Below are 23725 nucleotides of genomic sequence, written 5' to 3'. Positions count from 1 at the left end.
TGAATATGAAACTGTATTGGAATTGGAAGACGAAGATGGGGAAAATAAGTTTTGCTCATAAAACTCACATTTTCTTCCAGTTGGGCTGCCTGCAGATTGATGAAATCAAAGTGCAGCGATTTCAGGACGGCTTCCAGAGCTTCACAGGAGCGGTGGTCTAATCGCTCACCTTGATAGAGGCAAGCAATCAAACGGGAGATAATTGGGAGGCTGTTTGCTAACAGGCAAAATTGCACAGCTCTAAATGTGCTTTATCCTTTTCCTGAAATGAACATTTCAGCAAAAATCACGACAAAACAACTTCCTTTATAGGTAAAGTTTATCCGTGCGCGCGTGTGTGTTTTCTTTTAATAAAGTGCTGAGACTTAATCAGAAACAGAGGAGGAGAAATCGTGATGACAGCTCCAGTTACAAGGAACAAGAAGCAGTTTTTCATGATTAGACTGAATGCTCAAGTGTCCATTGATTACTGACGGTCTGCAGAGCATTGTAATCAATAAAATAACTCACTTGTATAAACCAACTGAACTTCCAAAACCTAAATGTAATCTGATTACTTTACCTCCAAAAGCATATTGAGTACATGGAATGAAAAATGTAACCAAATATAATGTATATATATGTACATACAGTATAGAAATTGACAATGTATTCTTATTTACCAGACCCAGTGGTGGAGTTAAATGTGAACATTTACTTTGTACTTTTACTTCACTACATTTATATGAGAGCTACAGTTACTGGGTACTTTGCACATTAAAATTTTTATTAAAATGTTAGGTAAAAGTAAAAAATTACTGATTAAACCCAACAGTACAGAACGTAAAAGCTCCAACATTAAAAGGCGGCTTGGATGTAAATGTATCAGCAATAATAAGACATGTGTATTCTCCTTCTGATTCCATATGTACCATATACATTAATATAAATACTATATTTTCCTACATACTGTATTTGACCATATTTGAGCTCAGTAAGATTTTAGATGCAGAACTTTAACTGTAATTGTGGTATTGCCCCTCTCCTACTGCTGGACAGTGATCCTGACACTGACACGGGATTATTATCACGCTCAACTGTTTTTTTCCTACAGTTTGCTGCTTGCTGTGTGAGGCACCTCTTCGTGCAGTTCAGTGTTTTCTTCTTTTTTACATGGCACTTTACATTTCTATCCTTGTAATTTACAACATACATAACACTGATGTGCCTTTCTGTACAGTAATATTATAGTAACATACAAACACAGCTACAACCTTTTCTACTGTTTATTCATTGCTTTAAATTTGAGATTGGTACCCTGCATTTTGATCTGATTTTCCATCTGATCCAGGACATTCAGCTTTGTCTTCCCTGTAAACAAAATAATTACTGACGCATCAGCTTAATAAGTCTAGTTAGGTCAATGTCTTAGCACGAGCGGAACATGAAGATCTATCATTTGGGAGTATTAGTGGTTCCAGAATAAGTTACAGTGAGACTGGACAATGGCAGGTGGGTCAGACTAAAACTGAGTCCATACGTTGTGAAAACTTAAGTCGGGCTCGTTTCTTGAAACACAAACAATCACACATGCTAAACCACTTGTGATGACCTCTCAGTCATCTTGTTGCTCTGCTCAAACATGCAGAACCTGCTGTCATCCAGGGAAGCTGGACCTCCAGGGTTACAGAGGAGTGTAAAAAAGAGTTTAACTCAATAAACTGACATGTGTGGGTTTTTTCTTTTTAGTGACAACATGCCATCGTACCAGTGCCGTAATGGTTACATTAAAAATATCTAATATTTACAGAATCCGAGGCACTTACTAAAGTTTTGATTTACCGTTAGGCCCCTAAGATATAAACACTAAATTCATTCTACATATGTATATTTATCTGGAGCACAAAAATGTCCTCTGAATAAGGTTCTGCTATTTTTACTTTTACTCACCACTTCCACAATCTGTACAGAGTTACTTTCACTATTTAACTTTCATCTGCCATCTGTACAAATGTCTGTGAAATAAACCTTTTCTCCTTTTTGTTTCTCCTTACGCTCGTCCACATTTTTTATTTTATTTTAGTAATCCAACTACTAATCCTATTGTTTTAAAGTGATTATTGTGTTTTTAGGATTATCAGGGATCACTGTCACCATTTTGTAATCTGATTACAGTGATGTGTTGCTCCTTCGTACCCCATATTTTTTAAAGTAATCTTATATTTGATGTGTGTTCATTAATGCATTTAAGGAATTACAGTTAAGATCTGGCATTCTGATTACTGTTGCGCCCCAACCCTGATCAGGAGTCACACTCCAAATCAAACTGTGACTGATCAAACAAATCCATGTGACTTTTAAGACTCAATCGCTCTCTCTCCTGGGTTAATTCTTATCTCCCCAGCCAAGAAGGGGGAATGATAATTACTATCATAATTATTTCCAAAATGACTTTTTTCCCTGTGTTTTAACAATAATCACTTAACTGAGCGATGGCAGAGGGTGTGTGAGGTGGAAGGGAGAGCCATCTGAAATCCTATTTTTCTAATCCGCCCTGCGTCGGGAAGATAATAAGGCAGCGACACCCGGAGTCAGATGTCATCATTGCGTGACGACAGAGACGCCCATCATGGCATCGTGCACAACTTCACACTGCTGCTGTATGCAGATGCGTCTGCTGCTGTGCTTCTATACTTGTGAGAGCAGGCGGAGTTTTAAGACCTTCAAAGTGAGGATGTTCTGTCCAGGGCTCACTAAACTACTTTGGCTCGGACACAGGATTTAGGATCAGAGAATCAGGTTTAGTTTAATGTAAGAACTAGAACTTGAATTTAGCACTTTGGTTTAAGATTTGAATTTGAACTAGGATTAGTTTTAGTTGAATGTGAGGGCTACAATCAAATTTATCTTAAATTGTAAAAACTAGGTTTAGAGTGAAATGTATGTAATGACGTTTCATTTAATTACATTTTGTTATATTTAGGGTTAAGATTTGAACTGGGATTAGATTTAGTTGAGGGCTACAATAACATTCAATTTGGGATTGAGTTCAGTATTTCAACTGAGTAATAAATAATTTAATTCAGCATTAGGCACTGATTCAGGTTTCAATTAATTCTAGGGTTGAGATTAATTAATATGGGATTAAGGTCAAAATAATCATAAGGTTTACAGTTATGATCAGGTCACCATTAGATTTTGGTTTGGAAATGAAACAGTTTGAAGGATTTTATTGGTGTGATTTTCCGATTAGTGATCTGCTTATTCTGTGTTGTTTCATATATTGACATGTTTCTGGAAGTTTGTGAAAATTTTAAAACTGCATCAGGAAAATTGTCATTTTGTATGCCAACCCAGCAGTTCTCTCCACGCACGGTTTTTATAGCAGATTTCAATTGGAAGTTCTGCATTGTGTTTTTGATAAACACATGAAAATAAGTAATTAACTGCGGCAAACAAAGGATACGCACTCGTTTGTTTAACAAAATCATTTCAATAAATCAACACACTTGACTCGGTACCAGTGTTTAAGACTTAATCTAAGTGTGTGTGTATGTGTGAAGTGTACTGAGATTCAGGATCAAAAATATCCCACTGAGAGGTTTGTTATTAAGTTTTTTCTTCTTTGTGCAAATAATTGTAAAAATGATCTTGTATTTTCTATAACTAAACCATTAACATTACAAAATCATTCCGTGCATCATGAATGTCACATAAAGTCCTCAATCATATTTAATAATGACGGAGTGAGGCGTTCAGCTTACCTTTGAGATCCAGACATTTCACACTGCCACCTACACACACACCCTGCTGAGAGACAGAGAGAGGGGTAGAAGCAGGAGGTGTGAGGGAAAGGCGCGAACACACACACACACACACACACACACACACACACACACACACACACACACACACACACACACACACACACACAGCTATTTGGCAACAGCAGTGCACCACCCAGCCTCCCTAGTCTCTTTCCGCACGGCCTCTCCATCCATGCCACACTGTACCGGTTTGATCAGGGAGGCCAGAGCATGAATTATGAATTTCACACAGTTTACCGCCGCCGTTGATGGTGACACGGCGTCCTAATTAACCAGTGTATAATAATTAGAAACAGCTGGTCATCAGTTGATGTGTTCATTTGCCAGAGCCAGTGTTCCACATACATCTAATTTGACTGCATCAATCACCGGAGGTGGCAGATTTGTGCGGATGGTGGAAAACACAGATTTCTTTTTCTACTGACAAGCAAAACAGGAAAAGGGAACAGGATTTTTTTTAAGCTTATTTTTATAAAATGAGATTCTGTGTCGTTGGGGCTTATATATGGAGCAGAGTTTTTCTATAAGCATGATCATCTCTGTCACAGGGGGGAGGTTGTGTTAGGTGCAAAGTTATTTATGCTGGTGTTTAATGGCAGTAATGAAAGGCGCCTTATCATTGATTAGGGCAGGCTGAGGTCAACAGCTGCTACCCTGGAAGAATTTCCCCACTCTGGATTGAAATGAGGACTGTTGCCTGATGATCAGATGCTGTTTCAAAGAATGGTCCTTTAAGAACACAGCTCTGGATGTTTAGCATGAAAACTGAATATTCATCTAAAATAGCAGTTGGTGGAAGCATCAATTACCACCAGGGGGCAATAAAAGTGAGCAAATTAAAAATCCCTCACTGTGTATTTGTGTTTTTCACTGGAAGGAAATTGTACTAAACATATAGTTGAAGTTTGTATTGAGTTTATTTGTTTTATTTGAATGCTTTTAATCATAGTAGATAATAGTTTTACACATTTCTACATCACCACGTACATTTTAAAGATGTTAAACTATAGTTTTGTTGGGGATAATATATTGTCTTTACTTTGCTTAAAGGCTAAACTATCCTCTCTATCAGCTTCTTACTCTGAAGAACACAAAACATTCTGCCAAAGTTTTGCTGTCTGGTATGAGATATTTCTGTTTGTTCTCGTCTTTATTTCTGTTTTAAGGTGAGCGGGGCTTTAAAAAGGTGTTGTCACATATTTCCGTCCACCAATCAGGGTTTAGCAACATTTAACTCAGCATGAGATGACAGTTGTGAGGCTGTGTGCTTCTGCTGCCCGGCCACTGTCAATCAAACCGGATCAAACCACACCCACACAGTCAGGATGAAGCACATCTCTCAGACAAACTCTTAATAAATAATAACAATGACTTGACCTTTGATTGTTGCTTATTTAGACATGAACACAAATCTGAAGATTTCTTTTATGCTGGTTTGTTGTACCACCTGTGAGTACACCACATTTCAAGGGTTGCTAGCTTTAAGTATCACTTTAAAATATTAAACCAGACAGTAATTTACAGTTTCTCTTCATCAACAAAAAAGAAATGCGTTGCGGGGTGCCTAATTCTGCTAAGGGCCCCAAAAAGTCTCGTCTCAGCCCCGTCACCCCTTCATGTCAGTCCAACCGTGGCTTTCTGACTGCCTTCCTGCCTACACCGACTCATCTTGGCTGGCTCACTGAATTGCCGCCTTCTTATTTGTGAGCGGCGCCTTTTTTTTCTCCTCTCTTGTTGCTAAATATGATTCATTGTTCAAAGGGACACGGGGAGTACAAAAGGACTTGGAAGGCTTCCCTCGCTCGGCTCTCATGCTGCAGAGAGGAGAGCAAGGCGGGAGACAAAAAGACGGCGGCCATAATGTGCTCCTGTTGAAAGAATTAGACAGATCAATGGGACATAAATTGCACTGTTTATGTATACAAGAGGCTGGTGTGTAATTGGTAGAGGTGGTTGAATATCCCCCCGTAATCACTTAACTGACGCACACACACACACACACACACACATACACACAGAGCAAGAATGTGTGTATATGTGCTTCAGAACACACTGCGTTATATATAAAGCAGGTTTTTGGTAAAATGGTGTATAGCATATGGGTATAAAAACACCAAGAAAATAATCAGATTTTTCTGCAATTACTGGGTAAAAACAAGACACATATGCATTAGAACAGTCGTATTTAACATACACATTATGGTCCCTTGTTTCTTTACATAACAATCAAATTAAATTAATTAAATAATTTAAAACATATACTTTTTGAATCTTAGGTTTTTTTATTATGTGTAGAACCATACACATATTTTTTTCTGCACTCTGCCTCTGCATATGAAACACAATATATATGAGGCCTCATGGTACTCCCTACTCTTCCTTACTTTCACCCTAAATTCTGTGTGTTGGCTCTAGACTGCTGAAAACTACATATCTGCCTCTTAATCCTGATTGGTGGATCAGTTCTCCCTCGCTGTCACTGTCCTCACTATCAGCAGGTTCCTCTCAGCCCTTCCTCAGACCCTAAAAGGCCCCTGTGTGCATTATTACCGGTAAATATTATCGCAAAATCTTTGACCAGGGTCATCCATTTCCATCATATTAGATCTCCATCAGTGAGAGTGGTTATTGCCCTACTGTGACTGCACAACCACCAATGCAAAATCAGTTTAGGAACATGTACAGTATGAAAATAAAATATGTCTTTAAACTATTAATTGAGGCTAATAAGACAATTATATATATATATATATTTTTACAAAAGGTTATCCTGGTTTAAAGCTGTTACATAGTCACACTTATCTTTTTCTTTCCGGGCTCTCTGCCTTATATGGATCCTGCATCCTTGTTGCAGAACTGCCTTAACTTTAAGACTTCCAGCTGCAGAGGAGGTATGTTTTGGGTGGTTTTGGGTGTCCAGCTTGCTCCATTCATCTCTTTCACTGACTTTGTATGCATTTCTGTCACCTCTGAATTTGTGTTTAGTCTGTCACAACAACAACAACAGCAAAAAAAATAAAGCTTGACTGTGTGCCGGCGTCCGGCTGGCGACTGCTTGTGAAACGGTTTGTTTGTGGCACAGAGCCAATGAGCGGCGCTTAGGAAGAATGTGCGAGCAAACTGGCTGGCTACCCGTGTCACACTCCCAAATACACACACATAGAGAAAGAGAAAGAGAAAGAGAAACCCACACGCAGCACTTCCTCCTCCTCACAAGAAATACAGTGGAGGCTGTTTTTCATCTTAATGAATTTCTGAACTTGTTCGTTCCCTCTCCTCTCGCCGCTGCCTCGTGGTGAAAGTCGGAAACTGAAGGCGCCGGCTGCCAAATCAATTGATGTGTCAGGAGGGAGAGAGGACAAAATGGAGTGATAAAAAGAAAAGCGCTCCCTCCCTCACACACTCTCTCACACACGCAGGCAGCAGGAAAAGACAGAGGGGCGATCTGGTTACCAAACTTGACTTCCACAGAAGTCATCTCTGGTGCATTCCCCATTCTTTACTCAACCGTCCAGAGCTGTTCTGCCTCTCCGCGTGGCTTTGTATTAAAAACTGTTTGAGAGCACAATTTTTCTCCTTCGCCCATTTAATTAACTGACAAAAAAATCTTAATAAATATATATTTGTATGGATTTTTCACTTGCATTTTCAGAGCTCTTAGGGGTTAAAAATCACCGCCACGTTTTCCTATCAGCATCTTTCCTGCAATAAAGGATAAATTATTTAAAATAACACGACCTTTTATCTCACACCCTTTGAAGGCAGCAAATTAAAAATGTAAATTGGGAGCTAATTAATATGCAAATGTATTCGTTCACTGTTAACAATTAGCAATTAAAGCTGCAGTGTCTAGAAAGAGCACAGACAAAATGAGTAACTTCATTTATCATTAAAAAAAAGAGAGATCTAAAAACGTACATAAAATTCTAATTGACTTTCACAGTATTTCCAACTGTCACTGCCTTTGTTCATCCGCACTGGCTTTGAAATACATGATAGCGTGCGTTTAGTGACTTAATTAATGCCACTTTGTGTAAAATATACTGTCCCCTTAAATGGCTGATGTCAAAAATAATGTACACATTTAAGGCTGAGTGGCGAGTGCTGGAAGGGTGTGTGTGTGTGTGTGTGTGTGTGTGTGTGTGTGTGTGAACCTTGCCTCGTACAGCTTCAGCAGTCTGATCTGTGCGCTGTTCGTTTAACTCGTGATGTGATTCTGTCATCCTTCACGTTGGATGGAAAGACAGGAACACACAGGGAACACAGGCAATCTGGATCCATTTTAAACTTGATAAAGATTGCTTATGAGAATTATTTATGATTTGTTTTTTCTAGAACAGCATTCAAACTAAGGAGTCTATTTAATATCAAGCTGGCCTCCATAATACATGTGGACTTTTTGTAACATTTCTGAATCCGGGCAACACTTTCTAAACTAGTCCAGGTCTAACTGCAGTGTTTGGTCAATGTTGAGAGATCCTGGGATTCTAGCATTGCCAGGGTCGGTTCATCGGCACGAACACTTGATTTGATTTGAGCAAAATCTTTATTTCGGCCTGTAAGATCAAATAAACTAAGACTGAAAAAATAAATCTAAGAGCTTAAAAAAATACAAAAGAATAAATTGATGTTAAAAAGAGATTCCAGCTATGAAGGGGTTGTCTTACAGTGTTATTATAAGATTATTACATCTACCCTTCTGAGAATACACACATAAACATGTATAAACAACTGAGCGCACTGAGGTCATGTCCTCTGTCCTTTTCTGGGTGTCTGGCTTCAGCAACATAACACTGTACAAGTAACAAGCTGCCTTTTCCTTTAGGGGTGGGAATCACCAGAGGCCCCACGATACGATATTATCATGATACTTATGTCACGATACGATATTATCATGATACTTATGTCACGATACGATATTATCATGATACTTATGTCACGATACGATATTATCATGATACTTATGTCACGATACGATATTATCATGATACTTATGTCACGATACGATATTATTGCGATTTTGTCCCCAAAGGAAAATTCTTTTTCTAGTGGACTGAAAAAGCAATTTTATTAGTGCCAAAAACAAACTTCTCATGTACAATTTCTATAAGAAATGATCGATACTTGACGTTCATGTTACGATACGATATTGCCTTGCAAAATATCGCGATACTATGCTGTATCGATTTACCCCACCCCTATTTTCTTTGTCATTCTCCTGTGTCTCTGGTCTCTTTTTCCATGATGGACAAATCCATAGCAGAGTATTCAACATTTTCATCCTCCAATGCTGCTCATTTGGGACAGATACCTTTTAACGAGCCCCCGTTAGTTCCTCCCAGACGCCCAGCCAATGAAAAGACTAAAGATGTCATCATGGGAGCTAAGTTAGGTCATTTGGTCAGGTGTTGACACCTGAGCCCGCTCGTGTGTGTAAAGTTGTAGAATGTAAACTCTTCCACAACCCCCAACTGCCAGGAAGCAATGCTGAGGACCACGACCACCACCAACTAAATTCTGACTGTAATGGGAAGGAGGCAGAAATCTCAAAACTGTTCCACTGGAGGTAAATAAGAAAATGTGTTTTTGTAATGTAGGTGAGCTGAACCTTTCAACCTCAGTGGACCCTCTACTGTATGCAGTATCTAGAAATGCAGTCCTTTGTTGGAGTTATGACATAAACACGGGCAATCTACAGCAACTACGACTAATTAAAATGTGAGGAGAAATCACGACTAACATATCGTTTACATGTGTGTTGGCTTTTTGTAAACAACCGGTGACGAGTGTCTCAGCCGTGTGAACCCTCAGTGAATCCAGGCCTGTAATATTATCCTACTTACAAAAGCGCTCATATTACTTGTGCGACCACCCGACCATGCAAATTCAATTCAGCCTAATAGTGCACCACCAATAGTGCATCACACATGCCATTCAGTTTAACTGCAACGGCACCGAATTCAATTAGAGGCAGAGAATGTAAAATGGACTCTTTTACACGTAGACGAGGTTTTATTCTTCTTCAGTTATGCATGCTGTTTCCCAAACGGCATTAAAGCAAAATCCTCTAAAACCACAAAGGAAAGGCGGTGGAGTCAGTGTGTTTTAAATAAAGCATGTTGTGGCTGTGTGTGTGTAGGGCCATCTGAATGACAGACTGGAGTGTGTTAGCGGCGGGTCCCGTGGTGATCCTCTTCCCGACCCACACTCCCCGTTTCTCTCTTTTTTTTTTGGTGCGTGATCGCTGCGGCTGCCGCTGTACGCCATTTCAAATGCACCACTAACCGCCCCGTTATCGCCGTCTCGGCCTGTAATGAGAGGAGAGACATATGTCCGGTCCCCCTGCTGTTCCCTGATAAGCGCTTGCATCCAGACGCACAGAGGAGCACTCCTCCACCTCCTCCTATTCGTCTCTGTGCTTTTACTTTGCATGCAAACCCTGCTAACAACCACCAAGGAAAATGTGTGCCACTTACTTAGTGACATTTACCTCGCTGCTGACTATTCCACGGGGGTGGGTGGGGGGGCACAATAACAATCAGCATGCATTTAATTTAAAAGCAAAAAAATGTTCCCTTTAGAATTACGCAGGCAGGGAGATATAGCTTTCTGTGTACGTGTGTGTGTGTGTGTGTGTGTGTGTGGAGCTATAACAGTTGTGTCGGCAGACTTCCGCAGTGCAACATTAATGCTAATCAAAAGAGCTGAGAAAGCAGCGGTGGTCTGTAAAAACAGATTTTCTCTTGTCTTGTCATTTGTGGAGGGATTCTCTCTTTCCTCCCCCTTCCTCAGAGGGGTTTATCCCGGGAAAACAGCATTTGTGGGTATCAAATCTGACCCCACGAATTTGAAGGAGGCACATTGTCATGTAAGGCCGGCTTCCTTAGCTCTAGGATAAATAATGAAAGTTAAGTTGTGGTAATTGATTTCTCTTCAGTCCACTCAACTGAATAATCTGCTAGGGAAACAACCACTAAGCTATTCATTAGAAGATTTGCCAACATGCAACTAATTCCGAGCTTATTTTCCAAACATCACGGAAAGAATACAAACTCACAGTCAGAGCTGGCTTGATTTAAAATCCTTTTGTGTTCGGAGGGTTCAAAAATACTCCACTTAAAACCTAGAAACAACCAGGTTTTCCCCCCTCTGTAAACTGAAATAGATCAATCAATCAATCAATCAATCAGTCAAAGCACATTAGGGAAGAAGGAATATTGAGCCCATCCACCTTTTTTACAGCCTTCTTTTATGAACCTGCTTCCAAGTCATTTAGAATCACGTTAAATTCGTCCAATGAGCTCCTGTAGATTGAGGTGACTTTGCAACTGATTCCAAGCAGAGGGGGCAGCATACTTAAAAGGTAACTTCTGTAGTTTTCAACCTGGACTTTATTTTCTGTGTCTGTGACTAATTGGGGTATCATTTTTTGAAATTGGTCTAGTTTTGAGCGAGCACTCTGCAGTAAGTAGCAGCAAGACAGGGCTGCAGTGTAACCCTTGCGGGAAATTGCGCCCCGTCAAAGTACATTATACAAGAATTCCTACAGAGATAGACCTTTTTTAAATAGTAGCGTCCTTTTAGTTTAATCAGAAACAGTTGCTATGGCTCTCGCCAAAGCCAGCAGACTTTTACCTCTCTGGTCTACCACTGCTTTGATTGGTTAGTTTGTGTTATTGGGTGACTTTGTTTTTAACCCTTTAAAACACCAAAGTAGGGCTGGACGATATGCCCAAAAATGTTATCACGATAAAAGGTTTCATATCTTTCGATATCGATAATTATCACGATAAGTATCAAATTGTTATTTCTTTCGATTTTAAAGGCTGATTTTTGCCCCATAGTGAAAGCTGAAGAAACCTGATGGGTAAAAACTAACTGACTAACTTTGTTTAACAAAGGAGTGCGGTGGCTTTGACTGTTTCTGGTTTAAACAAAAAGGATCTTACTCTTTAAAAACAATGTATATCCCTGTAGGAATCCTTTCCATACTGCAGTGCGCTTGCGCAATACTGAACCAGACCAAACTGTCCCAATTAATCACCAAAACATGGGAAAATAGGGAAAATAAAGTTACCCTTTAAATGCACTTTTTCCAATTCAGTACAGACAGTCCTGGGAGCAAAGACAGTAATTACCCATACTTATTTTGTATGATGTAGATCCGTAGATACGAAGGAAGAACAGCCTTATAAATACGAATAAAATTTACTCTTAAATTAAATTTATTCTTGTAAAATAAATTATTTGTGTATTGTGATTTCATGAAAAAAATCTCTTAAAGATATACAGTATTTTGGCTACGTGATTCCATGAAAAAGTAAGAGATTTGTTACGTGACTTCATATGTTAATATAAAGATCTTCATTAGTTTTGGGGGTTCTTTAAACATGCAAATTGGAATGTGATTCGATTGAGAGCTATCTGGCAGTTTTCTAGACTTTACACAAGTTTTAGCCACCTGTGGGGATGTGTTCAGTAACAGAATTTATTTGAAGTGTCTGAAACAGAGACAACGTTCGCAATATAACGTCATATTTGAAACGTTCTGTTCTCTTCTGCCAAATGTTGTTTCACCTCTGCAGCAGTATTTTTCGTGGACTTACTGTATTGCACTAATTCCATGTGGGCCAGGCACTTCTTTGTGCATGACATACTGTAAACTACCACAGTTACTGCACAGAACCAGTAAGAATATGTATATCAATGTGTGTGCAAATGTGTGTTTGCATACATATATACAGTATGTGCTTGTGTGTGTGTTTGTGCAGAAGCCTGTAGTTGTGCAAGAACTTTTGCACAAACATTTCTGTTTTCAATTTTTAAATTTTTACTTAAATACCAAATGAATGATCAATCAATCAATCACCGAAATAATGCCCCTCTCTCTCGGGGAAACCTTTACCAAGAGACCCACCTTACAGCACCACCTGTATTAGCTACTAATGTGTTTCACAGTTATTTCTCAATTTGAATATAAATCACTGCAGTTAAGCTCTTCCCCTCGTGCCAAAACAGACGTGTAGAGACGGAGCTTGATCATCTCAATTACCTTCCTAATCACAGAGTGAGCCAAACAGAAACAGAGAGGCGAGATGCACATTCACAGTTTGCACAGTGAAATCAGAGAGTTTAAGCATGGCGGCCTTAGACCCCGCTGGCTCCGACCTATTATTGTTTACCACTCCTATGAAGATGTCACCACTAGCAATACTGTTTTACCCACTTACAACATTTCAAAGGAGTGCAAAAGGGCCCAAGGGTGCAATGAAAAAAGCTTTAAATATTCTTCAGCGCCGGTCCTCGGGGGAATTGCCCCTCGCCTGAAAAGACCTAATTTAATAAATTTACTCTTTAGGCGTTCATCTTTTCGTTTTGCATCGTCTTATTATGGATTCATTCGCATGCAGCTTTTGGTCTAAATATTGCCCCTCTTAGCTAATGCTTAACCATACATATTTTACTCTTTCAGGAGGACCACCTACATTCGTTTCTAATGCAACTGGGTTCATTAACACCTCAGAGATAATACGGCGGCTGTATGCTTAATGTAAGCACTGCTAAGTCTCTAATTTTCCACAAATAATTCCCCTTGATCTCAAGTAAAATTTATGCAGCAGGGGGGGTAGAGAGCAGCGTGCTTTAACATGGCTGGTCCAAGTAAAGTAAGCATGTACATAAAATGAATTATAAATGGCAGACTGTTTCAAGTGTGGCTAAGAGAGAATAAGTGAGTTTATTTTATTAGAGAGGGAGATAATATATAATAATAATATGTGTGTCACTGATTTTTTCCTGCTTGCACTAGAGACTAGTGTATGCAAGTGTGATTGTGATGTATGTGCGCAACAGAATAGACCAACATGGCATGCCATCATGCCATCAGCAGCAGCAGCAGCATCCATTTATTTTAAATCAAGAAAGAATAAGCAATAAAGACAATCAGAAGGGTTTTCTCCCCTGTGTGTTCAGACCGAACGCAGGGTCATCTAGTCAAGGCCGCAAGGTGACTTTACCTGCGTTGGCGCAAACTGATGTGAGGATGCATCCAGAGGAGGAAAATGTTTCAACTTGTGTTCGTGGAAAATTATTAAAGCAATTGAAACAAGAAAAAAGTATGAATCACAGAGAGAAAATAGAGGATCAACAGGTAAAACACTGCCACACTCCCTCAATACGTACATAAAGTGTGGGACACCATTCTGCATATGTAGTCTACAGCTGTGAATGATTTGCCTTCACACTAACTTGAGCCCTGCAGTTACCCTGCTCTTACCCTCTTGTTTGGAGTGGAGATGCTGTTAACACTCTACAGCAACAAGCCTGATTGCGACTGATGGGACCAAATGATTCAAATCATCCAAGATGTTTTAGTGTGTGTGTATACTGTGTCAGTGTGAGTATGTTTACATACAGTATGTGTTCAAAGGTGTATCCTGAGATACTTTCTCTTCTCCCTACTTTTAGTGTGTCACACAAATAATCAGCAGCTGACAGGGTGGGATTTTACTCTGTTGGGTCATCATCAGTCTTTTTAAGGTATAAAATGTTACTTAGACTAGCCGCCAGAGAAAAGCAGGCGAGGGCCTTTAGGGCCATTATGAGTCACCCAGAGAACCTGATCTTGAGAGGGCATAAAAGTGTACCGGCGAGTGCTGGTACTGCTTATCGGTGAGTACAGGCCCACATAAAGCACTAGTAAGTTGTGCAGATAACAGTCTGTATCATGTGACATTAACATGGTACTATAGCAGAGTTAAAGTATGAGTAATGCAGCAGTTGTGTCTTGTGATCTGTGCTAGATTTTGCGTTCATGTGATTTATTCCAATGCCTGTACTGCCCTCAGGGATCCACATTTTGGCACAACGTTGGGACACACACTAACTTAGTGTGCAGTAGAATGAGCAGTGAACAGCACCACCCACAGCAACTCAAAATTCAACAGTAAATCCAAAAAAAGACGTGCCTCACGCTGTTTGATTGACATGAACAGAGACTAACACTGATATGTGAAGCAGTGTACCTGGAGCTGTTGCAGGATGTGCGCTCTGGGTTGGACCTGGTGTCTGCTGCAGCTCTGCTCGTAGGCCGCCATTACCTCTGTCAAGGTGAGGCAGCTGTCAACTAAAATAGAACACACTCATTCAGTGCTTTAATGTCTCTGCATCCCAGTGAGCCACCAGCAACCATTCAAAAGTGCTTCAGGGGCTCAGAAATGCCATACGGTAAACTGTGCTGTGCTTTGAGTGTGTGTGTGTGTGTCCGTGTGTACAGCAGGGAAGATGGCAGTCGGTGAGGAGTGACAAGGACATGAATGTCTGTCTGAACAATAAATCAACCAATCAGGCATCTCGATTTATCAACCACAGCCTTATGGGATGGATTATTCCAGATGTGAGAGACTACAGAGGATTCTACAACTGAAACACTTTAAACATTTTGATCCTTGTGTATCCTTCAAAAGCTGGACTGTGTTTCAATTGTTTACATAGTTTACAAACGTTGCACATGTTGAGGGTTATTACACAAAGACAAAAAAGGGACTGTTCATTATTAATGGGGGTTTGGGGGGAATGCTGGGGGTGTGTGACTTAATTTTTTTGCTTGACCCGCCATGGAACACCTCAAACGATCACTAATTAAGTTAACAGATTGTATCTCATTTGTTTATATGTACAGAAATGTAAAAATGCCAATTTGTGGTTTTATCATCAGTTACAGAATAATTTTTTGAATATATAGACAGCAAATGTCAGAGCGATCTGTAGTTGAAGCAAGCAGTAGTTGAAAGAGCTTGCTCTAGACCAACTGAGCAATGTAACCACTTTTCTGCCTTTCTGGCAACCACTAGTATGCATTTATAATTTTTAAACGATTTAGAAAAAATATATTGCGATTATTTTGACAGATATTGCAATGGCGATATGATTTTTGTGATATTGGAGGGAATGATTATTTTCAAAAAATTATTCTCATTTTTGGGCTGCTGCAATAAGGACTCAGCCTTAGTACGTGGGCCGCATGCTCTACCAACTTTTTTACTAATTTAATTCACACATTTTGCAAGATTTGGATTAATTGTCCATCCCTAATTTAATTTTGAAACTAACAATAGCTTTTATTCACCAAATATTAATGTAGCCACACACTTGTAAGAGAATACAGAGAATGTGTATATTCAATTCACGAAAAGTATGCTATATTTTATGGTTATGGTGAAAGGTTTTCAGATTATAGGAAGAAACAGACATTTTTTGCATCAATGTAAAGGTGACAAAACTCAGAGCAGATACAGATGGCTCAAAGTCACCAAATTGACATCATGATACAAATCGGGTATTAAATCAGACTTTTTCTTAACAAATGTTCACCAGCAGCTTACCCTTTCTGGTCGTGTTCCTGTGCTCAGCAAAGCCGGATACTATCTGTTCATCAGGGGGGAAAGACACATGCTTTTCTCCTTTTCTTCTCTTCTTCTTCTGGTTCTTGTTGGGTTTTTCTGCTCCCTCATCACTGTCACTGCAGCTGGTCATCCCTCTCTTTAGAACTCCACCAAGGAGCTCTCGATAGGAATTTGAAAGCACAGGGTCAGTTCACTTCAAAGCAGCAAACACTTACACACGTGTCAACAGTTGCCATCACCTCCGGGAGCCATGGCAACACTTACTGAAGTAATACTAATGCAAAGATGGAGAAGAACTGTGTGCGACAGTTGATGTACAAACAGTTGTACCATTGGCCCTCTTGGATGTGAAATGCAGCTCGCTCCACTCTGTGATCACTTGGTAAGAAAAGACACGAAAGAAACAATATCTTATTCATGAGTTGTGCACTGGGTTGCAAGTGAAACCCAATATGTTTGTGTCAAATTTCACATTCAAAATAGGTAAGGCTCTGCACATTTACATACCTCTGTAAATTCAGCGTTTACAACAACATTGATGAGCATATATGTAATGAGATGGACAGGTGTGGTATAGCGGTCCATCTCGTTGATCTTTATCTTTTTTATTTTCATACAACCATTATCCATGTTTAAAGCTGCACTACTCAGGAATTCCATATTGACAATAGTTCAAATGATTATGTGTGACAATGATAAATGGGTCATTTTAACATCACTCATTGGTTCCCTCTATACTTCTGAGCTGTTTTAGCCTATTCAGCTCACTGTTTTGCTTTTCTAAAGCTCCACACCTGTTTTCACTACAATAAAATTAATTGATTTATTGTTACAAAATAGATTATAACATGTTTTGTTTTTTAGACAGCTTACACTGAGGTCAAGATGTGTCTGAACTTCCCAAATAATTAGCACCAGACTTTCTGTTTCAGGTTCTGTCAGCTCTTTGGAACTTTTTTGCCTGTTTTTGCTAATTGTTTTGGTCATTTTATCATTGCAGGCAGGTCGACATCAAAAATGCATTTAAAGATGCCACCTGATGTCTGGTTAATGTAAAATATAATACATTCTGTGACTTTACGCTGATGTTGTATTGTAATCATCAAGGGAAAGACGCTGCCAAAACTTCCAGAGCGAAAGAAAAGCCGTCTGAAGGCTGAACACTGCTCTATGTGTCTCTACATGTGTGAATGAAAGCCATTCTGTACAGCGACTGTAATGAAATGTAAGGAATTTAGTCCCCCCCCCCCACTTTATCAAACATAAAAGTTTAATATCCATATCTGAGCACATGACTGCCACATATACTGATGAAAGCAGCAAAATAAAGAAAATATGTTATAAATTATAAGCTCTTTTTTTTTTTTTTTTTAAATAAAACTGTCTTTAAAAGCGTGAGGGGATTACTTTAATCCATTTTTAAAATTATTTTTTAATGCTTCAAAAGCAGGACAAGATCTACATAAATAATACTTTTCCAGTAGAATATTCAGTGTTTGTGGTCATGTTCTCAGTCTCAAACAAAGCTTAACCATGTCATGTGACATGCTTTAGGAAGAGCAAATATTACTGGGACAACTAGTGAAAAATTGCAGATTAACATTTAATACCCAGGACTTCACATCAGCTACACTGCAAGAGGACCCTGAACTATAAATGAAAACAAGAGTTGATGTTATATTTGACTTGAACAGCTTGCTGTATGTTAACTGTGTAAATGAACACATTAGCTTTTATGTTGTATTTGAACATTACCTGTATTTTTGTAATAAAACATGCATTAACGTGATAACTGTAATTTTCTTCAATCATATCATTTTGGAACTTTTAAAATGTGTTGCTTGTAAAAGGTGTACACATGCACATGTGCACATGATCAGGACGGTACCACTTCTGCCTCATCTTGAGCCAATAACACCCCTGTAAGGTTTACATTGGGGACGTTCTGTGTCAGAATCACAGAGTAATGTTGAGCTGAGGTTACAGATGGAGCTGTGTGTTTCCTGATTAATTCTACAATGTGTCTCGTCTTTTATCAGCTGTTGACACGCCAAACAAAAGAACCTGAGGCTACAATCATATTTATCACAAACTCTCGAAGCATAAAAGACAAGTCAACAGCAAAAGATGTAAGCAATCCAAAATCTACACAAAGTACACTCCAAGACCGAGACCCCAAGTCGCATTGACATGTTTGTAAGGCATTAAAGTTGCAATCTTTAAAGTCCCTATGAAATCAAAACTGGAGTGTTTTTATATGATGGCTTATACTATAAGTCACCTACAGTCATGGCCAAAAGTATGAGCATCCCTGCATGTCTGTCACATAATGCACTTCTTCTCCCAGAAAATTGTCACAATTACAAATGCTTTGGTATTCTCATGGTTATTTATTTTGTTTGCACTGGAACAACTCAGGGCAAGCAGGGAAAAAAGCCTGAGACATTCCACACAGAACTCTAAAAATGCACTGGACAAAATAATAATAATAATAATATATTTCTAAATCTCCAGAAATAATTGTATTTCAAGCGTGTGATGATTCTTTAATTTGTAATTAAACTCACCTGCAGCAATTCACAGGTGCTGGCAATATGGAAATCACACTTAACCAGTTCAAATGGAGAAAGGTTGACTCAGCCTTTGTGTTGTGTGTCTGTGTGCACCACACTGAGCACGGACAACAGAAAGAACAGTAAAGAGTTGTCTGAGGATTTGAGAACCAAAAAAAAAAAGCAGGGACAATCTCAAGACAACAAGTCCATCTCCAGAGATCTTAATGTCCTGTGTCCACTGTCCGCAACATTGTGAAGAAGTTTACAGCCCATGGCACCGGAGCCGATCTGCCTGGATGTGGACGAAAGAGAACAATTATTGAAATATTGCAACAAAGTATAGTTAGAATAGTGGATAAAGAACGTCGATCGACTTCCAAGCAAACTCAGTCTGACCTGCAGACGCAGGGTACAACAGTGTCAGCTCGCACTATCAGTCGCCATCTGAATAAAAAGGCACGCTGTGGTGGGAGACCCAGGAAGACCCCGCTGCTGACACAGAAACAAATCTAACCTAAGGAAGCCAAAATGTCCAGTGGACAGATGAGACTAAAATGGAGCTTTCTGGTGAAGCTCATCATTCTTCTGTTTTGTTTGAAAGTAAACGTGCAGGGGTGCCCATATTTTTGGCTCATCCAGTACAGTCCCAAACAGGTTCTGTGTCTGTCAGTCTCAAGGGGATACTACCACATCAGCAGGGAAATAACGCAGGCTAATGCACAGCAGAGTAGGCCTATAGGGCAGGTACAATTAAAAAAATAATAAAAATTAAGTTAAATTACGAATTTATTCTCGATATATTACTCTTTCTGAAAATATTACTACATTATTGTCGAATTGTCAGAGAACAAAGTTATGTGGGATATAGAAGTTTTGAACATGAGCAGAAAACAGAGGAGCTATTAAAGTCCAGGGGTTTTAATTTATCCAATTATCATTGAGGTGAACACGTTTCACATGCACATTTAAAGAGATTACTTCCCCACACACAATACACAATAGAGGAAGACTAAATCACACCTACATGTGTGCTGACTCAGCATAAAATGAGAAAAGTTGACCAACAGGAGAAACATCTGGAAGCAACACAGAACAGAAGAGCTACGTTGCAGCAGTGTTGGGAGTAAAGCGTTACAAAAGTAACGCAATTACAGTGCAGTAATGTATTGCTTGTTGCTGTAACGCATTACTAAATAAAATTCGGTAATATTTTACCAGTTACAACGCACTTTGACACAAAATTAAGTGGTGTTTTTATTTTTTATTTAATAATTCACCATACACATTATGTGAGGAAAAGAGTAACGTTATTTCCTGTTGCAGGAATCCAATGGTTGAGATTGTAGGCAGGGTGCAAACTACAGGGGAGCTCGGCTCCTCTTACCAAGACGGCAGCTTCCCTGATGGATCGTGTGTAAATAGATTTCTATAGGCTGTGTGTTTTCTTTAACAATTTACTTTCATGATCAGAGAGGCTGCTGTCAGTTCATCCTGACCGATCCTGTCTGAGATGCAAATAATCAATGACACTATGCTGCTGCACCTTGTGTAAATGCGTCGGCGTCTTTCTTAATGGGGAGACGATTCATCTTATTTCACCCCACCCACCAGCAATTAATCAGAAGGTTCATTTTTATGACAAAGACCAACCCGATCTGCGGATATAACTCTGCACCTCACTAGAACCCACCTACGCAGACACATCTTACTGTAATGTGCCCATTAAACAGCAGTGAAAGTAACGCAAAAGTAGTGTAAAGCATTACAATTTCCGAGACAGTAGTATTGTAATATAGCTAATAACTCTCAAATGACCATAACTAGTAATCTATAATGTATTACATTTTGGAAGTAACTTGCCCAACACTGGCAGGCAGGTAGGCCAAACAATCATTTCATCTGGTCCCTATTTATTATTTCATTTTGTGTCACAGCATTTGATTTATTAAGTGCTGTCCGGGTGTAAACAGAATTTCAACAAATTTAAAGACAAAGCTTCTGAAATAAATTGCCTAACCAAACTTTAACATCCAGCAGTCAGGTGAAAAGCTGCAGAGCTGTTTTTCTGTCAATCGTTGGGCTCGCTGCATCTACTATCACTGTCTTCTTAAGACTCATTTGTGTTTATGTAAGTTGTGCATGGGGTCACTGCATATACTTTCTAACATCTTTAATGTTAATGCACATTTTGGCTGTTGAATGTTTATGCAAACAAGAAGTGCACAGTGCTGCTAATTTTATTTGTGTTTTTCAATAAAACTCTGAAATAGTTTCAGTGTGTATTTTCAGCACATTTTATTGAGAAATGAAATTTTAATACTGTTTCATTTCTCATAAGTTTAGCAGCTAGTATCTAACTCTGTCTGCTGATTGGTGCTGAGCAGCTAGTACAGAGGGCTACTCAGAGCTTTGGTGTGTTAAATAGCTTCCTGCAGCTGCTGGAGTGGTGTTTGCAGGCTGGAAAACCAGGCTAAAAGGTTCAACTGACACAAACTGGAGAGTTGATAATCATTCTCTAAGGCTTTGTAACTATTAGAGTATTATTTCACTTTTTATAAAAATAGTGCTGCTTTAAAAAAGAGTGAGAGGATGAAAGTGTGGGGAAAATGTTGATGGTGTCTCCTGACATCCCTGAACTTTGTGGCTGACCAGTTTGACGGCTGCCAAGTTGCAAGGTAGAACACACCCCGGCAGGTTTTTGAGCTACATCAGAACACGCATGGCAACAAGTTAAACCTTCACACTGCTGCATTGTGACATCTCCTTCACACAGCCACATTTTCTTTGACAGTTCCTAACAGTTCAAAACCCAAAGTCTTACACCGTTTCCAGAAGTTAACTTCCAGGTTTTGTGATTTTTCAGTTTGTTTTGTCCACAAATCACTCTAGGGATGAGCATGGTGCTGTCTAGAATATTGGTTGACAAGCAGTCAAACAATTAGAATAGACTGCTTAAAGCCAGGTTAAGACTGAGGAAAACCCTCTCACCCTCTCTGCTTTGATGTAAGCACATTCAGTTGAAGACATTGTATTCTACCAGATGTGGTTATTAACGAGTAAGTCTCAAGACTTGACTATGAAGTCCTGACGTAGGACAAATTTCTTCTTTGTGTTTCAAATCCTAAACAAGTTACTTATTTGCATGCCAGTTTCCCCACTGCTTCTGCAATGTGACTGGTTGCTGCTCGACTGATTCCCAATAGAGCCAGTCAGTCTAAAGTCATCAGATTTGTCATTACAGACTGAGTCCATGCATGTGACTGGAGCCCACAGCTATGTCCTGTAGTCTCGGTTCTCATGTTGTTTAATATGCAAAATGTATTTAGACATTCACAGCCATCATACAGAGAATTAAAATATGGCAGCGTACTGATGCAACTTTGCAGTCTGTCATTCATCCATGAATCCAAAACTTTGCTAAAACTGAAAGCCTGGAATGGGAAATATTCCAAGTCTACTTTTCCTTACGCCTGAACTTCTGGACCCGGCACGAAACCTGCTTCAGCCGTACCTTACATTTGAGTTTGAACACACTGGATCCCCTCCCGGCCCACCCCACCAAAACACTGACAATTGTCACAAACACAGGAAACCCACCGGCCGGGGAAACTGTTAAGAGTTATTGGCGCGTGGGCCAGGGGAGGGCTGGCATCTGTATCATGAGTGGTGGTTAGGCCACCGCTGCGAGGCTTTCACGCTACGCCAGCTCGCCTATCGGAGGCCGACCACAGCAAACACTTGGGCAACAACTGCCTGCCTGCCAGGCCGGCCAGTGGATAACACGTCCATGCCAAATGAAAAGGGCCGGCCGCGGTGAAATTGTACACCTCTCTCTGCAAGCAGAAAAGATGCTAGTGTTGTGGTTAAGTGCTGTCCCTTTTCACCCTCCATCTCTCCAGCCAAGCCCCCCCTACCCACCTCCATCCATTTGTTATCATTATGTACTAGTGCCCCCTACTGCGGGACCGCGGCTGTGGCGCCCCCAAGGTCAGTGTCTGGGAGGGGTGGTGGGAGGTGGAGAAGAAAGCCAGGCAGGGGGGCTCTTTACTCCTGCAGAGGCTGGAACAATCGATGGCAAGCCACCACCCGCCACAGGGGCCCCCGGAGGCCCTCACAACACTGATATTAGAGGAGATGTCTTCCACCATGGGAAGGGAGAGGAGGGAAGCCTGTTGGGAGTTAATGAGAGAGGTGGAGGGTCCCGTCGGGGACTGTCCATAAGCTAGAGAGTGGATGGAGGGGAAATGGACAGCTTGTCAGCAGCTTCTCGTGTGTGAAATGTTCTCCTGTCTGGCTCTGATAGAAATATAACTGATGATTTGACCTAAATTTCACAGCAACTTGAAAAAATGATCATGACACTCAACACCCGGCAGCAAAACGCAATGCCGTTCAACAGCACCACAAACAATTTCCTTCAAAGTTGAATCAACTCCATCAGTTTCAACAAAAACTCATTAGAAGCTTAATGAAGGTTTGGACATTTCTCTACTTAGACCATCAGCATATGGTGACTTCACTGGAGTAGCCCAAGACATGGCTACATCCTCCAGGAACATCCCAACTATATGCCTAACCATAACCTGACTGTAACACGAACCCTAAAACCATTCTTAATGCTCAGAAAGCAGTCTGCACCAGTGGGGACCTCGACCTTTGTCAATTTAGTGCCCACCGGGATATCATGAAACACACCGGACACCTCTCAAACTCACTTCAAGAAGTGGGTCCCACTCCTTACTGTGGTAATGGGTGTCTCTACTTTTTAATCCACCAGCCTTTATGGCTTCCTCTCACACTTGTGTTTCTTAAAATGATTGGTTATAGTCACCCGGGTTGAGCCCAGATACCCGTGTCACGGTGATACTAAATAAAAGTGTGAAAAAGTAAAACTCGATAAACTCGAGTTTTCTTTCCATCGGCCCTTGACCCTGAAACCTTTAATTACAAACACAAGACG

At 40.0% G+C, this 23725-nt stretch overlaps 1 protein-coding gene across 3 annotated transcripts in view; it reads right to left on the bottom strand.

The window, feature by feature from the left end:
* The window catches only part of si:dkey-288a3.2 (protein phosphatase 1 regulatory subunit 37), a 57691-nt gene extending 38415 nt beyond the window's left edge, over nucleotides 1–19276 (bottom strand). Inside the window, exons 1-7 of one of the 3 annotated variants that reach the window (XM_046063467.1) lie at nucleotides 19162–19276; nucleotides 18778–19057; nucleotides 16475–16588; nucleotides 16190–16369; nucleotides 14831–14931; nucleotides 3744–3789; nucleotides 69–169 (exon numbers count right to left, since the gene is read on the bottom strand). In XM_046063467.1, coding sequence (XP_045919423.1) covers nucleotides 69–169; nucleotides 3744–3789; nucleotides 14831–14931; nucleotides 16190–16340 — 399 coding nt within the window. In that variant the 5' untranslated portion in view covers nucleotides 16341–16369; nucleotides 16475–16588; nucleotides 18778–19057; nucleotides 19162–19276. The remainder of the gene's footprint in view (nucleotides 1–68; nucleotides 170–3743; nucleotides 3790–14830; nucleotides 14932–16189; nucleotides 16370–16474; nucleotides 16589–18777; nucleotides 19058–19161) is intronic. The other 2 variants (XM_046063468.1, XM_046063466.1) reach the window with 2 other exon arrangements.
* Nucleotides 19277–23725: the final 4449 nt, after the last annotated feature.

Source organism: Micropterus dolomieu, linkage group LG11, assembly GCF_021292245.1.
Source record: "Micropterus dolomieu isolate WLL.071019.BEF.003 ecotype Adirondacks linkage group LG11, ASM2129224v1, whole genome shotgun sequence".
Classification (NCBI taxonomy): Eukaryota; Metazoa; Chordata; class Actinopteri; order Centrarchiformes; family Centrarchidae; genus Micropterus; species Micropterus dolomieu.
Note: the sequence above shows the minus strand (reverse complement) of the source record. Positions and strands in the feature narration are given on the sequence as shown.